At 39.9% G+C, this 16790-nt stretch overlaps 1 protein-coding gene across 3 annotated transcripts in view; it reads right to left on the bottom strand.

The window, feature by feature from the left end:
• The window catches only part of STK39 (serine/threonine kinase 39), a 131798-nt gene that overhangs the window by 37486 nt on the left and 77522 nt on the right, over positions 1-16790 (bottom strand). For all 3 annotated transcript variants that reach the window (XM_063116429.1, XM_063116430.1, XM_063116431.1), the window contains exons 11-14: positions 7451-7573; positions 7316-7348; positions 6236-6298; positions 5287-5354 (exon numbers count right to left, since the gene is read on the bottom strand). In XM_063116429.1, the coding sequence (XP_062972499.1) occupies positions 5287-5354; positions 6236-6298; positions 7316-7348; positions 7451-7573 (287 nt within the window). The remainder of the gene's footprint in view (positions 1-5286; positions 5355-6235; positions 6299-7315; positions 7349-7450; positions 7574-16790) is intronic.

The raw sequence follows: 16790 nt of genomic DNA, 5'->3' as shown, positions 1-16790 counted from the left end.
CATTGCCCTAGGCAACAGAAATTCCCTATCAGATTTATTTGAAGACTGATCATAAAACCAGAAGACTTCCCAAGAGAATATGTTTAACATGTAGTGGCTGGTTTAATTACTCCTTGGCAAAATTAGCTCTCATCTTAACAGACCCTAGCACAGCCCTCCCCAACCCGGTGTCCTCCAGATGTGTTGGACTACAACTCCCAGCATCCCCAGCTAGCATGGACAGCTAAAAGTTGCTGGGAGTTGCAGTCCAAAATACCTGGAGGTTACCAGGTTGGGGAAGGCAACTCTAAGGTGCACTCCATATCATATCAACAACTAGTTTTAATGATCAGCTCAGCAGGTAGTGTGTAAAGCCAAAGATCATAAGAGAATTTAGCTGCTTAAACTTGGTATTAATACAGCTCAACACAACACATTACAAAACAGATCACATAAAACTGAGAGATCTTGCCTGTGTGGGGACAAAATGTAAGCATCTCTTTCTATGTAGAAAAGAGTGACAGAAGGAAGAGCGAGACTGAACACATGTGATAGAATAGTTGTATCTTACTGTGCTCTCAAGCTTTTGTTCGTGGCGACTAGATTTACTACTAAAGCTTTAAAAAGAAAAAGCCACCAAACTGCATATTCTGTGAATAGCAGCACAAGTTATGCAGTTTCTATGGTGGCTGGACCATTTCTCTATAACAAATAGAGAAGTAGCACAAATAAAACCCCTTATCTTCGACTGCTGTTGTAAATTCAGCTGGAATAGAAACATTGCCTGCCCTTTCCTTCTGGAAGAAGAATGTACACAGACTTCTACACAAGGCCCACAATGTGAAGTTACAATAAAAGGAGTTACAATAAAAACTAAACCTCTTTTTCCCTACAGTGCTCAAATAGTTTTCTCTGGGGAGGAGAGAAAGAGAATAAGAAACAGACTAACAAACATCCTATGCACATTTACTCAGAAGTAAGTCAACTGTGTACAGAATTACAGGGTAAAATGGTGAATAACCTCAAGACCTGGATGGGTACAGAGATTCAAATGCTGGATCAAAGGGTGAGAAAGCCTAGCTTACTAGGTCATTGAGGAGCTAACCATTAACAGTTCTTCCTTCTCTCCTTCACATTATTAATCTCTCTCTCTCTGGCCTTAGCTAGACCTACCTTATAATCCAGGATGGAGGAGGGAAGGTCTTGCGTTGTGTTTAACGCGAGATCCCTCCTCCGTTTACATGTGAGGTGCAACGACCTCAGGAGGAGAGGCGTCGCGCCCGCCATTTTTTTATTTTTTAAAGGAGAAGCAGCGCACGAACGCTTGTGAGCTGAAGGTAAGTGGTTTTTTAAAATTTAATTTAGTTTCCCCGCTCCCCCCACCCTAACCCCTATGGGCACAGCGCTCCTGACTCCTCGTGAGTAATCGTGAGGAGCCAGGTCAAACCGCGGCAACGGGCCACACGTTCCGCGGTCTCCGGCTCAGCCCAGGACCGCGGAAGAAGCAGGCCCAAAGGGGAGGGCTCTATCCCAGGGCAAGGGAGGGATGATCCCTCCTTTATCCCAGGATACCCTGTGCGTCATGTGAACGCACAGGGACGATCCCAGGATTTGCCCCACGAAAAAGTCCAGTCTAGCTCAGGCCTCTCTCTCTCTCTCTTCTGGCTCGCTCTCTGCTGCATACAAGCACGCTTATTTTCCCTCCGATTCTTAAGAAGCCCACCCTTGATTTGCCTTCCCTCTTTAATTACTATCCCGTTTCTTTGCTACCTTTCATCTCAAAAGTCCTGTAACGTGCTGTTTACCAGCGCTGCCTTGACTTGCTTTCTCAAACCTCTGCTCTGGACCCATTTCAATCTGGATTTCGGTCTTTGCACTCCACTGAGATGACCCTCACAAAGATCACTTGTGATCTTCTTGCAACTAAGCCTCTATTCTATCCTTATCTTGCTCGATCTTTCTGAAGCCTTTGGAGCAGTTGATCACGAACTTTTGTTGGACTCTTTCCAAGATCTGGGGTTTTCTGATTTTGTTCTTAGTTGGTTTGTTTCTTATTTGTCAGGTCATTCTTTTAATGTGATATTTGGAGGTTTTATATCTTCCTCATTTCCCCTCTCAGTTGGTGTTCCTCGTTGCCTGAAATTTAATATGACCAAGACTGAACTGCTCATTTTTCCTCCTAAACTTTCATCCCAATATACACTTTCTATTACTGTGCACAATGTTCTCTCTGTCCCATAGAGCAGGGACACAGCCTTGGTTTCATTTTTTACTCTTCTCTTCCTTTGTTCCTCATATTGAGGCTGTTACAAAGTCATGTCATTTTTTCCTTTATAACGTAACTAAAATCAGACCTTTTTTTTTTAACTGTTCCCTCTGCAATGACTTTAGTCCATGCTTTGGTTATTTCTCAGCTCGACTGCTGTAATCGTCTCCTGACTGGTCTCCTTCAGGCTCACATTAGTTCACTGATTTCTGTCCAGCACTCTGCAGCTAAGATCATTTATCTGGCCCACCACTATGACCACGTCACCCCACCCTTGAAGTCCCTTCATTGGCTCCCTATCCCCTTTAGGATGTAACACAAGCTCCTTGTTCTAACTTTTAAAGCACTACAGGATTTAGCCCCTTATCTTTCCGCTCTTCTCTCTCATTATACCCCTTTCCAGGGATCTTCGCTCCTCGACTGCCTTCTGGAGTATCTGCGGACTGCTCCATCAATCTCAGTCTTTAAGGCTTAGTTAAAAACTTTTCTTTTTGTCCCTTTTCTACCCCCTGCATTCCCCCTCAGTTTTAACTACTATTAACTTTCATTTTACATTTTTATATTGTTAGCCATTTGAGCAGGGAATTGTTTTATTGGTTTGCTCTTTGTACAATGCAATGTACATTGATGGTGCTTTATAATAATAATGAGGAAGAGGAGGAATGTTTGCCATCAATGCCCATTTCAGGCATTATTTTCACATTTGGCTACTGGTCTTCGAGATCAGCACCATCATGCTGAAAGCTGCAGTGCCTTGAAGACAAAGTGTGCTTTAAATACTGCAGGAAGAAAGAAGAGAGACTACATTAAGCCCCTGTGAGCCGAAGGGCCCATTGTTCTCCTTCTCCACTCCTCTCCCTGAGAAGGAGGCTTGCTAAGATGGGAAATGTTGTTGTGGATTAAAATGTACCAATAAGCATGAACTGCTATCGACAAATGCACCAGAAAGGGAAAGGAGGGACCACAAAAGACGAGTAAACTCAAACCACAGCCACTCACAGAAGATGCCCTTCTAGCCTGGAACAGAGCAGATTCCCAACCATCACCAGGCAGGCACCTGGACGAGTCCTGAAGGGATTGTGCCACTTCCACTAGTGCTAAGCTTAGCATGTGGAGGGAGATTTTGATATAGGGTGGTTTCCATCAAGCCATCCCTCCACATACATATCTAGGGCAGCACTGTCCTCTTTCCGAGCACCTGAACGGGCTTTGACCAACCAGATTCAAAGGCTGCATCTTCTTTTGTATTCAAAATCTGTATACAAGAATTTGTATAGAGCCAAAACAAAAGTTATCCTGAAGTACTGAGAGAGCAAAATATAGTGGAAGGTAGAAGATGAGGATATCATCCTCTAGTCAGTTAAGTTCACAGGTAGAGAAAGGTGTGCATTGAGGGCAGATTGCTACATTTAACATAAATAAATTAGGCGGTGATGGAATGAGTGAGCAACGGGTCTCTAGAGAAGAGTTTTGGTTCATTACGAAGATATCTGGTCAGGCACGCTAAAGGGAAATTTCAAACGCAATCACCAATGGAGGTTGTAGAGAGGGGATTCAAGTGAGAAAGGGGACAGGGAACAAGAGCCTGCAGCATCTTTCTGCCTCTCAGGCCAGATATACACCTTGTGTCAAATCATTACAATCTCATCATGGTAACGTTATATCCCTTTTGCGCATTTATATCTTGTAGGACACACAACAACATTTGTTGCAGTATTTTGGATAATGAGGAATAAAAAGCAGGGAATAACACAACAAAAGCAGTAGATGGAATGTATAATGTGCCCTCATAGTTATCAATGCACTTCAATACCACTATAAAGCAGTAGTGTAGCTCTAGCCCAGGTCTCCCAATTGGCTAGGGCATGCCTTAGAAAGGGGAGGGATAGAGTAACAAGAGAAAACCCTGAGTGAATTTTGCTTCCTCTTTTCATACTTGGCAAAATAAGTTGTGTGAGCATCTTCTGGTGAAATGAACAATCTCTATTTACACTTGGAACTCTAACATCTCCTCTCAGAAGAAAAATGTCCAACTCTTCATTTCACAGACTACACTGGAGGTGAAACAAAATAGAATAAAAAAAGGATACTCTTAGCACCTGCTAAACGGCTTTTGCAGGGCCACATGGCATGAGAAACTAGCATGTAAAAAAGGAGGACAGAAGCATTTGTAGGCAGATCTTCCAGATCTATGATTTCTCTCCAGTTCCAAGAGGTTACTGCTAAGAGACGATCATTCAACTTTCTCACAGTACCATATTATGATGTCAATGGGGGGAAATTACCACCTCCTTCCAATGAAAGAAGGAATAAAGCAGATCAACTTTGAAGAAGTTTCGGTTTTCCCTGTTATTTTAGGTTAGGTTAGAGGAGAAACTAGGTTAGGACGACATGAAAAGCATGTTAAGCTAGCTTTGTGAAAATTAATTAGGCCTCTGAAAAACTTGCTAGTTAAGAAGCAATTAAGAGGCTACAAACCCTTTTTTTTTTTTAAAAAAAAAAAAAGGAAAGCAATGTTTGTCTACTTCTAAAGAACTATAAAGTCTGACACCATATTTGTATCTTTTTCTAAAAGGCTGAGAGTTCTTTGAAAATATATCAGTCATTTCCCCTCCTCAGCTGCTGATCAAACCTGCCCAGTAAAAATGTTCTAAGCAGACAAGTTGTAATACAGCGCGGTTTATTTCCGTCAGAGGTTGACTGCTGAAGTGTGAAAGAAACTCATTAAAAATCTCTCACTGTGATCCTGCAACGGAATGAAAAAGGAGGGGGGGAAAGAAAATACTTAATGAAGGGTACCTTTAGCCTGAAGCTACATTCATATTTAGTATTTCTTTTCCCCCTTTCTATTTTACTAAGCAATTAAAAGAGAGCAATTAGTCATGGGAACACCATTCATATTGGTCATACTGGGAGACTAACTGTGTTAACACTTATTTTCTGCTAATATTATGAAAGTTTAATGATGGGAATAATGGATAGAGCTGACCACACCAAAAAAAAACACCCCGATATGAAAATAAATAGATGAAGCTTCTTACCTTAGTCTTAAAACAAGATTCACTGCACATGGAACTTCACCATATTCATTGCTAACAGCAGGTCGAGTCTAAATTTTTTAAAAGAGAGGGTAGTACGCGTTTGTAAGAGGTGTAACACATCATTTTGGAAGGGGTTGACAACTGAGATAGGGTCAAATTTCTTAAGGTAGTTATCCTGTTTGACCCTGGAGTAACCACTAATCTTACAAAGAACAACTCAAATCCAGATATTGAAGTGGTGTAAATTAAGAAGGTAATGAGTACAGTTATCTTGGTTATTACCTTGATTTGATTCTGTTTTAAACTTATGGTTTTATATTATGTTTTACTATGTTACTGTATTGTATTATTTTAAGCTTTGTGTTATAAACTGCTCAGAGAGCTTCAGCTAATGGGCGATACAATGCAACCAGTTAAATCTATTCTCCAAATTAATCTGATAAACTGAGAATTTAAACCTTTAAGTGTGCTTGTTTGAAGCTATTCTCACAGCTTAATGCAGTGGTATTAACTATGCTGCCTGCTAGTTTAACGGAGCATTACATTTAATCAGAAACCTAGCAATGGACTTTGTTTCTATCTTCAACATATAAAATATAAGATTGAGCACCTATAGCTGATATTTCACCTTAGCTGGCAGTGACTTTTCGAAGAGGGACACAATTTCTACTCCTTAACCATAATAACCATTTTTCTCAAGGCCAATGCACACAACCAACTTTGCATGGTTAATACATAGACGGAATATCTGACAGATGTTGAAAAAGATGTGTTATGACACAATCTCTAGTAAATTGCAAGCTGGAATGGCAGGGAAGCTATCATGAGAATACTTCACCAGATGCCAAATCTACTCAGACCACACAATCACCATGTCAATTTGATTGTACAAATCCACCCACACCGTCCACCTAACCCACATTTAAATTATTTAAATAGTTGACAGTACCTGAGGACTTTTTATAGACAGATTCTGTATTTGATCAGGGATATTGCTGGAATTCATGGAAATCTGTTTAAAAGATTTGAAATCTTTAGAAGAAAGCACAAAGCATTTTTTACTTTGTTTTAATGCATCAACATCACACAACTTCAAGGAAGAACTTTAAAATCAAGAATAAAACACAGTGTGTTGTATCCAAGGCTGATCTTCCATTTGGGAAGGCTCTTTAATCCAGCAGAGGCATCTATGAATTGAAGGGAGAGGGAGGCAATTTTCTGCAAATTCCTCCTTTCTCCTGCATCCCCCTGTGCTCTGGGGTACCCACCCACCCAAACATATTTCTGTGAGCTCAGGGGTCTCCAGAAAGAAGGGAGAAAGGAATGGTAACCACATGCTTTGCATGCAGAAAGTCTCAGATTCAGTCTCTGGCATCTACAGAACGGCAGGAAACCATTCTGCCTGAAATCTTGCGGGGTAAGTTCTCGACTTTTTTTTACCATGCAGCTTTGACAAAAAGCCCTATGGTGGCTGTGAGTCTGTGTCGTATAACTGCAACGCAGTTCTAAGCCACTGCGGGGCTTAGAACAGACAGCCCCTTGGAGAGCCATTGCTGCCAGTCAGTGTTGACAACACTGGGCTAGATGGATCAATGGTTTGACTCAGTACAAGGCAGCTTCCTATGTTGCTATGAAAATCGAGTGACTTTTTGATTTGTTAAAAATGGGCTTATATTCTGCTATTAGATTTCAATTTTACAGGTTCAAGTCACTTTGATGTTACTTTAAAAGTATCATACAAAAAGTTAAATAAATATAATCCTCTTAAAACTACTAGTACTGTAGAACTATGCATGAATGATATTAGTTAATTTAGCACACTGCCTTTTCAAATCAGTTTAAGAAAAGCCGTGTCCTATTTTTATACTTCCCCCCCTAAAATCTACATCTTCTGCATATTTTATATATTTTGCTCCTGTGCCGAAGAGGAGAAAAACAGACCAAGAACTTCAAGTTGTAAAATACTGCTGAATTTTAGAGTTAACATCTACTTAATCAAAACGTAAGAAAAATAAACAGAGATATTTACCACAGCATTCTCTTCCTCTTTTACTCTTCGTGACTAGAAGACAAGCAACCATAGTTACTAGTTGCATGTTAAATGTCATAATGAAGAATGTTTTCATTAGTAAAGTACAATAATCACATAGTTAACAAGAGTCACCTTTTCTTGGGAAAAAGCAGCTTTGCCCTCTTCACTCTTTTCATCCATTTCATCATCACTCCATTCCCAATCCCCGTCTTCTGTCTTGTGGAGATGGCCACTAGATCCCGGTACTCTCCTAACCTAAGAAAACACAAGAACAAAAGAAAATGTTTTTCTCCCTCGTTATGTTTTTCTTCTAATGTCCTCTTGTTTTTGCTTTGATCAATATATAAAAGGTGAAAAAATACATATTTTTTAAAATATTTATACTGCACAGTGCTCATCCCACAGGCTCTCAAAGGCTCACAGAATTATTTTTCTTGTAGAATAAAGACTGACAACCAAAGGCCAATTCTGATAGTCCAACCTAAGGCCTGGCTTTTAAGAATAAGTTACAGATAATCAAGGAAGGCTCTATAGCAGGGGTAGAGAGAAGGTAGTTTTGGACTAAATCCCAGAAGCTCTTGCCAGCATGGCAAATGGTCAGAAACGTTGGCAGTTGAAGTCCCAAAAAATCTTGAGCTCTACTTTCTGCCTACTCTGCTCTAGAGGACGCTATTATTACAAATTCAGCAGAACCGAATCTGTGCACATTGATCACCAGAATATTAGATACCAGGCTTGAAAATAACCACTCGCCTAGTAACCTGGAGGTAGTACAAGTGGCTCCCAGATGATCAGGTGCTGATTTGCATCACATATCCAGTGAGAATCTGGTCCCTCCCGAAAGACCAAACAACCCCAAAAGAAAACCCAGAAAAATCACACATGCTCTGTACCCAGTGGCGAGTGCTTTTATTTCATGTATGTTTTAAAGAGCCGATCACTGCATGAGGCCTGTCAACTGTTACAGTGACTCACAAGCCAGCCCATATTCCCTTGTTCAGTTTTGCTTTCTCCAGGCCGCTCCTAAGCCGAATAATTAAAAGGTGACAATTCAAGTGAAATGCAAAGGAAAGTTAGCAAACCATTTGCTGTTTGCCTTTAAAGTAGCAGCTGCATTAAGAACAACAGATAAGAAGCGTTTTAAGCCCATGTATTTGTGTATTTTAAGCCCATGTATTTGTGGGCAAACAGGCTAGTACCTTGTTTAAAAAAGTATTAATCATCCCTTAAATGCATGATTGTATCTCCATTTTTTTAATGAATACCAGCTGCCGGGGTGTGTGTGTGATCAATATTGGAACTATGGGGCGGAGCGCCAGGTTTGCAGTGAACAAGCTGCCTACTCAAGATGTTATTACCACCCATAACAGCTTCATGGGAGGGTTTTCACCTGGCAAAAGGCCCCCATGGCTGCTTATTTTTATTTATTTATTTTTTAAAAGGTATACTAATAATACAATTATGCATTTAATGTATCATCTTAGGTTTGGCCCTTAATCTCTTCCCTTCCTCGGTGTGCACACAGAGAAGGAATTCAGCCTGAAGCAATTCAAGCTGTCCTTGTGATCATACAGATATTAAACTTCGAGACATAAACAAGGTTCCAAGCTGCGTCTGTGTTTGCCTCCCCATTTCCACATGTATTTGCATCTCAAACAGATTTATTATAGGTAAAGGGAATAATGAAGATAGAAAAATACCAACAACAAAAGAGAGTGATAAAGCCTACACAACAGCCTTTTTGACCTTTCCAGTCAAGTTCGCATCTTTGTAAGTAGCTGCATCTGATGTGTAAGATTCAAAGCAGATTCATTCATGTTAAGAAAAGTATCCGGGCAACAGACTGCAAATGCATGGAGATCATGCAGACAAGTATAATGTACCCTACATATTAGAATTAAAAGTCAAGATGCACCCTGATGCTACAGCACACTTCCAGTATCTTATTAGTTTTCCAGGGATTATGACTCAGCCTGCTTGATCAAAAAATGTATCACCAGACTCCTTGACAAAAATTCTCAGCGCTCACAAGGTGACTAAAAGCACTGCTCGATAATCAGCAGATACACTAGAGTATGTGTTTGTTTGTTTGTTTTCATTAATTAGTTTGAATTGCCAAGGGTTTACTGAGAAACTTGTTTTGGTGGTGGAGGAGAGAGAGAAGGAAGCTTTACGCAATAGTAGAAGCAGCCAGCATTACATACAGATCGATGAGAAGGGGGAACTATCCATTAAAAAAGGTGTGGTTGGATTATGAACGCCACAGACTCTCTATTCAGAATGACAATCCAGTACTTTCTTTATTGAGGGGTTTACGTTCTACCTTTTTACCAACATCTCAAGGTGGTCAACAAAAAGAAATTAATCTGTATGATAATATGGGCACAAAATTTTGGACATATCATCTTAATGGAATAGTGGGAAAGTATGTGGGGAAAGTGTTTAAAATTTACATTATGTGCAAGACTTAAAGATAATTTTTGTAAGACAATGTACAGATGGTATATGTCACCTGTAAAATTAGCTAAAATGTGTAAGTGTGCCTCAGGAAAATGTTGGAAACGCAAGGAAGAAGGAACTTTTTATCATCTTAGGTAGACTTGTAAAAAAGCCAAAACATTTTGGACCCAAATACATTCTTCAATTCAAAAAATAATAAAGACAAATATAGAAATGAAACCGGAAGCTTTCTTACTCAGATTAATGGACAAACAACTAAAAGAGAAGGGGGGAACTTTATTTTTGTACATGATAGCGGCAACAAGACTGTTATATGCACAAAAATGAAACAATACCAACAACAGATGAATGGAAGTTGAAGATGCTGGAATTGGCAGTGATGGCAAAACTCACAGCGATAATGAGAGAAAGAGCAACAACTATGTTTATGTTGGAATGGAAACCTTTGATAGAATATTTGCAAGAGTGCAGAGAAAAATGATGTATTTGTTTGTGGATTTTAGTATTAAGACATGGAAAGAAAAGAAAAAAAAGAGAAAATAAAAAAGAGAAGAAGTAAATTTGATTGATGTATTAATTGTAATTAAAGAATTAGAGAGAAATGGAGTATGATTCTGTGAATCCAATGTATGAGATTCAGATAAGTCATAAGAAAGAATTGAATTTGATTAACATATTAATAGTAATTAAGAAGTTAGTTGGCATTTCTGGCATGAAGAGGGCCCAAAATATATATTAACCTCATCCTTAAATTTTTTTATTGTATTTTAGTGTAGTTTTTTTGTGTATACCTTTGTTTGTATGTATCATATATTGTGTAAAGATTTTGTGTTTGTGATGTTTAAAATTTAAAAATAAAATAAAAAACAAACAAAAAGAAATTAATCCAGTATACAACTTAGACATTACACGAAGAAAATCTAGGCTGCCTTCCACAGAATGACAGCAAGCAACATGTCTCTGAAATATGACATATCCTTCAACCCTTATTCCATATCCAGTACCTTAACCCTGCTCCTTAATAGACCTCTTCCTGAACCTAAGCTTTTTTTAAAGCTTTTTTTCCTCTCTCTGAAAGTGGACCTGGGCTGAAATGTACATAAATGGTAGATAACTATTACCAGCAGGAACATGTGTGTGACCATAATTAAAGGAAAGAAAAATCATCAACTATTGCAACAAAATATTGTTACTGTCCTGAATTTCTTTAGAGGATGGCTCCTATCACCATTAGCCATTTGGTCCAAAGGGGAACTTCAGGCTTCATACCTTAGCGGAAAACATGAAGAGTTTATCAGTTATCTTCTAGAACTGTTGTTGTTTAAAATGGATACTGTTTTATACTGTTGTTTTTATATTTTTGATGGTTTAAAATTTTGTATACTTTTCAATGTTCACTGTTTTTAACTTTTGTAAACCGCCCAGAGAGCTTCAGCTATGGGGCGGTATATAAATTTAATAAATAATATTACACAAAGAGATGCTATCAAAATGCTGCATCTCCAAGGCATGAATTTAAATACAAACAAAAATTATTATATCAGGAATTAAGGTCCAATAAACACTCAAGGCCATGATACTCCCTATTATGTGGAAAGCTTCTCCACATTTCGAGTTGATACGCATAGCGGCTCAGTAGCAGGTCCTACTGCTGACCATGCAGGATTTCCCTATACTGCAATAAAATGCTTCCCTGCACCACAATAAAATTATGCTGCCAACTCACAGACCTGCTACATAAATGGATCATCATGTGGTTGCTTCTTTGTTTGACCAAAAGACCTTGAGAAGCAGCCACATACTCTGGACACCTCTCCCATATATGGTCTAAGACAGTTTTATAGGTTTTGGTAATAGAGATCCCACAGCCTTCCTTAAATTGCAACTTAAGTTTCTTATCCTTTCATCGTTAAACCATGGGGCGGGGGGGGGGGGGAGATACACCAGTGATTTCATTTGGTTGCTTTTACCTAAGATCACACTTAAGAATTTAAAATGTTTGTGCTACTTCCATGTATAAAGGGGATGTGTCTAGATTTTCTTCTTCCAAATATTTCTACTAAAAATGCCTGAGAATTGCTTTTTCTCAAGGGAAGTGTTAGGCTGGGTTGTTGAATGGACGATCAGAAGCAACACTTCTGAGTTCTGTTTGTTTCCTTTTGAGGATGACAAATGACATGCATTCTTAACCATGCTCTTCTGGGCAGTTAAAACACATTTAATTATTCATTTTTATCGTTTTTGCTGCTCTTTTGTGTCTCACCATTATAAAAGTCCCCCTTATTGCGCTAGATACAATGCAATATCCTGATATACTACATTTGTACATTATTCATGGAACAAAAAGATGCCAAAACAAAAGGCATACATACATAAGCATAATTTTATATATTCTACTGTTGCTTTCAGCACAAAGCCATGCAGGGGCAGCCAACCTCCCTTCTCCCTTGGACATAACCATGGTCGATGTTTATATCACCATCCCTTTGATTGGGAAATGTGAATAGCAAGAATTCAATTACTCTTTTAAGGTTAATCTGGGGAAACACTGCTATAAAGTTTTGGGTCTCAGGGAGGGAACTATAAATTATTCCTTACATACATAAATATGCCACTTATGTTTACAGCAAAGCTGCTCTGAAAAGGTTATTTCACCCACTCAGCTGAGGTCATTTGGCTTTGATTCACACTGGAGGAAGCCTGGCCGGGGAAAGCCACTGTGCACCAAACCCACCATGACAGAAACACTGGCAGAAGGAGAGCTCTTCTGTCCCGCACCACAGCAGTTTTGCCTGCCCCACACCTTCCCACATTGGGGAATACGCAGGGCAGGTAAAGAACTTAGCTACTCCCCCTCCAATTGGAAGGACAAGTGGAGAACAAGTAAAGTGAATCTGCCCATTACCAGTGATCGGAATTAGGAGCAGGAATTTCTCTGCATGTCACTTGCCCTCCCAACTGGCGCACGAGGAAATCCCCACGGTTGTCTCTAATCATTGGTCAGAGATAACAGCAGGGATTGCTCTTCTCACCCCAACCCCAGTAGCCTCCAAGAGGCAGGGGCCCACAGATGGAGTCCAAGCCTCTACGGGAAGAGATTTCCCATCCCTGGATTAAGTAATAGAGAGGCCCTAACTGTTTTAGACATCATTAAGGAGTCATAAAAAGAAGAAGACAACTGAGATCTGGAAACTATGAAGGTGTTTACTGCCGTGGGTTGTTCTCCTCATACTAATAATGACCTATTCCCATGATTAGGCACTCATATCATTTGTCATCCTCAAAAGGAATCAAACAGGACCCAGGAAGGAAACTTCAAAGAACAGATATTGAAACAGCACCAGCATATAAGGTGAGCTTCGGCTATTGGGCGGTATAAAGATGTAATAAATAAATAAAAAAATAAATATATTATATACTGATTTTTACTTTTGTCAGCTACATTAGATGCCTATTATCAGGCAGAAAGGCAGGATATAAATATTTTCAATAAATAACAAAAAACAATACTGCCAGTGCTCCTTTCTTCCTTGTCCTCCAAGTACTCCTAAAGCATAATATCCAGTGGTTTTAAAGTAAGTCCAATGTGCTTTTTACTCATCTCTGTCCCCTTAAAAGGCGACTGGAGAAAAAGGCTGCTGCAATAGCTGCCACATGGCTAAGTAGAGGACACTAGCGGCCGCTGGTAATGGGTGGAAGAGGAGAAGCAGCAGATGCGTTGTGGTTTTGTTGAGGATGTCATAGTGAAAATGCAAAGCCACCCTTTCCATCCCCTTTGTTTTAGATAATTCTGGTACTGGAAACAGGACATGTTGTGTCATAGCATGCACCAGAATTAACATTCATTTGGCAGAGGGGGAGGGAAAAAATAGAGCTTCTAATTTTGGTCCTATTATCTCCCAGTAACAAAAGCTGCTTCCAGCATGAAAGGGGAACTTATTTGCAACTTTAATAAAGAAAACAATAAGAACCTTCACTCTTATAAAGACAAATTAACACATATTAGAGGACGCCGTTCACATGAATCAGAAGAACATACAGGTGATAAAAAAATGAATTTCAACGGCTGACATTTAAACTGTACCTAACACAAAAGCAGTTCAGCACACTGTAATCTGCAAGAGAAAGCTGTTAGTGTAGGGAGGGGGGGGCGGGAATGCACAAGCTTCTGCCAGCAACACCACAGCTGTGGAAGAAGACAATATGAATGTAAGCCGGAACAGAGAATGCAGGGCAAATTAGAGGGGGAGGGGGAAAGCCCACCACAATGACAGAAAGTGGCAAAAAGCAAGTTACCCATACAATAAAAACAAGTTTCTACCAGGTCTGGAAGCGCTTTTGTGTGATTTCTCCCCCCTCCCTCCCTCCGCCACTTTTTTTGGCTATAATTCAAGCAGTGTGTATGTGAGAAGACACCAGACATTTTCTAACAAAGGTCATTTTGTCGGTTAGTTCTGCTATTAAAAAGAAAAGATAGCAATTCAGGGCAGCAAATACGACTGCAGGGGGTCTCACGTGGGCGTGGGCGAAGATCCCGAAGGTCACCTTTAGGATTAGGCAGCTTGTCAGAAACTAACCCCATCTCAAATGAGGCAGGGACACAGGACAGCAGACACCGGAAAATGTCAAGGAGCAACAAGTCAATAAACACAGAAAAGACACGTCTCTTCCACAAGCTCTCTATGCTGTTACATACGTATTGTATGATTTGGGGTTTGTTTTGCCAGCCATGATGAGAAAACTGCCACCATGTGGTCCTACTTAACACCCTTGAGATGGGACAAGCACCCAGTTTTTGAGATATACTACCTGAGAGTAGGTGGACAGCCAGCCAAGCCCCTGGTTTCCATTGGCTAATCCATGGCCTGCCTTAACCTACCTACCTCCTCAGCCGATTCGGTGGCATATGCCCAAATAGTATAGGCCACCCTTCCCCTCTGGATGTCTTGGACTTCAACTCTCATCAGCCCCTGCAGGTATGACCAATGGAAGTTGTAGTCCAAAATGTCTGGAAGGCACGCCCGGTTGGGGAAAGATGGTCTAGGCTGTGTGGAGGGGGATGGAAACCTTCTCCTGAGCTTGGTTTGGAATAAACTTCCAGTTCCCGAATTAAGAGACAAAAAATATTATTAGAATAGAATAGGATCGGACAGAAAACAAGAAGGGGAAAAAACTAGGCACTAAAGAAAACAAGTAAAAAGCTTGCTGACCTAGGGCATGGCTAGACGAGGGGGGTGAAGGGGGATGATCTCGCAATTTTATGATCGCAAGATCATCCCCCTCGTCTACATGCGGTGCGCGACATCCCAGGAGGAAGAGGACGTCACGCCTGCCATTTTGGATTTTTTTTTTTAATCGGAAAAAAGCGCAGGAGCGCTCCACCGAAAAAGTAAGAATTTTTGTAAAAAATATTAATTTTTACCCACCCACCCCCGATGGGTCCTGGTTCCTTGCGAGGAGCCGGGACAAAACCCACATTTAGTCGTCTTGAGCAAGGGAGGAGTAGGAGCACCTGCCCACTTAATTCTCCCATCAGGCAAAAAGAGATCAAGCTTTAAGCAAAAAGAGATCAAGCTGGGGAAATGCTGCTTAAAGGGAAACGGCCTCGACCAGCTCTAACAGACTGAATACACGTAAAGGCTTCCCATATTACGTGTTTGAAGGGTCAGAAAACAGGTGCGCCATTCAGAAAGAGAACCAGTTACCTGGCCAAGAAAACCTACTGCTATAGGAAGTGAAGGCCAATAGACAACTCAGCGTCACATTTACCTTAAGGCTTTCATCTGTGGATGCACTTCATTCTCCAACCTTCTTGTGAATTAAGTTTGCCACAAGCCTTTCCTCACCTACATTATAGTACTGAACCTTGTACACACCATCTCTTTCCTTTAACTCCATGCCTCACAGGTAGGTGGTGATGGCAGGATGGAGTATCATTCTCTTTACCTCTTTAAAATTTAGTATTGGAGCTTATGCTGCCTCAGTACTGAAATCGATGGTGAGATGCAAAGCTATGTTAGTTCCAGCCGCACCACAAGCCCACAGACAGCCATTTTACTTTGCGTTATATGACACCCTCAACGTGTGAAATTCCTCTCTCCACTTGGCAGGTGAACAAGCCACACCAGGTTAAGAAAACTTACAGCAGAGTGACTTAGACATTTATAATTTGGGGTTCACTGTGCTTGTGGCCGTCAGTTGCTGAATTGTAATGGAATGAGCGGCAAACAGATCTCAAGAAAGACTGGACTGGTCTGAAATCTCATAGTTGGTATGCAAGTGGGGCTTTTTTAGAATCCGCATAGATGTAAAAAGGGCTCCGCACATTGCTTTCATAAGCAAGGATAGAAAAAAGTTATTCTAAATATCTTTATATTAGAATGAAAACTGATAGGAGCCAACATTACCATTAGGTGGAAACCCAAGGGCATGGATGGAAAAGCTTGAAAATACTTAGGTATTAAACAAACAAACAAAAAATTCCCAGATCACTGTACGATTAGACATAACTGATTTTTCAATCCCTATTGAAGAATGTAAATTGTCAGTTTTAAGCAGCAGCTCCAGAACCACCACTACTTTTTTATTTTTTTAAACTAGAAAAACACAATTATTTAAAAGCAGTCTTGGATTATGAAACTTGGTTCATTCAGATATAAACTACTGCAATTCAATATAGAGTACACACAAATTGAAGCCATTGTTGCAGTACAAGCAACTCATCAAATATTCATTTGTTCAGTTGTAATTAAATACATTTAAATTACCATAAAAGATGTTTATAAAAAATGAATATCATCCCATTTAATTAAGGCAATTAGGAGAATTTATGGAGAAAGAGTAAAAATGCTTTTAACAGTGGTCCTTTCATTTTTATTTTTATTTTTTACTGATGATGTCACACTGTTGCTTGTTATTAACCATAAAAAGTTATGGGAGAGGGAATGTCGTTTTAAAAAGGGAAATAAATGTAAATTGCCATTTTTACTGTGCTTGGCAATAATGATTTTCA

Source organism: Elgaria multicarinata, chromosome 2 (assembly GCF_023053635.1).
Source record: "Elgaria multicarinata webbii isolate HBS135686 ecotype San Diego chromosome 2, rElgMul1.1.pri, whole genome shotgun sequence".
NCBI lineage: Eukaryota > Metazoa > Chordata > Lepidosauria > Squamata > Anguidae > Elgaria > Elgaria multicarinata.
The sequence above is the reverse complement of the archived record's forward strand: the minus strand, read 5'-3'. Positions and strand labels throughout refer to the sequence as shown.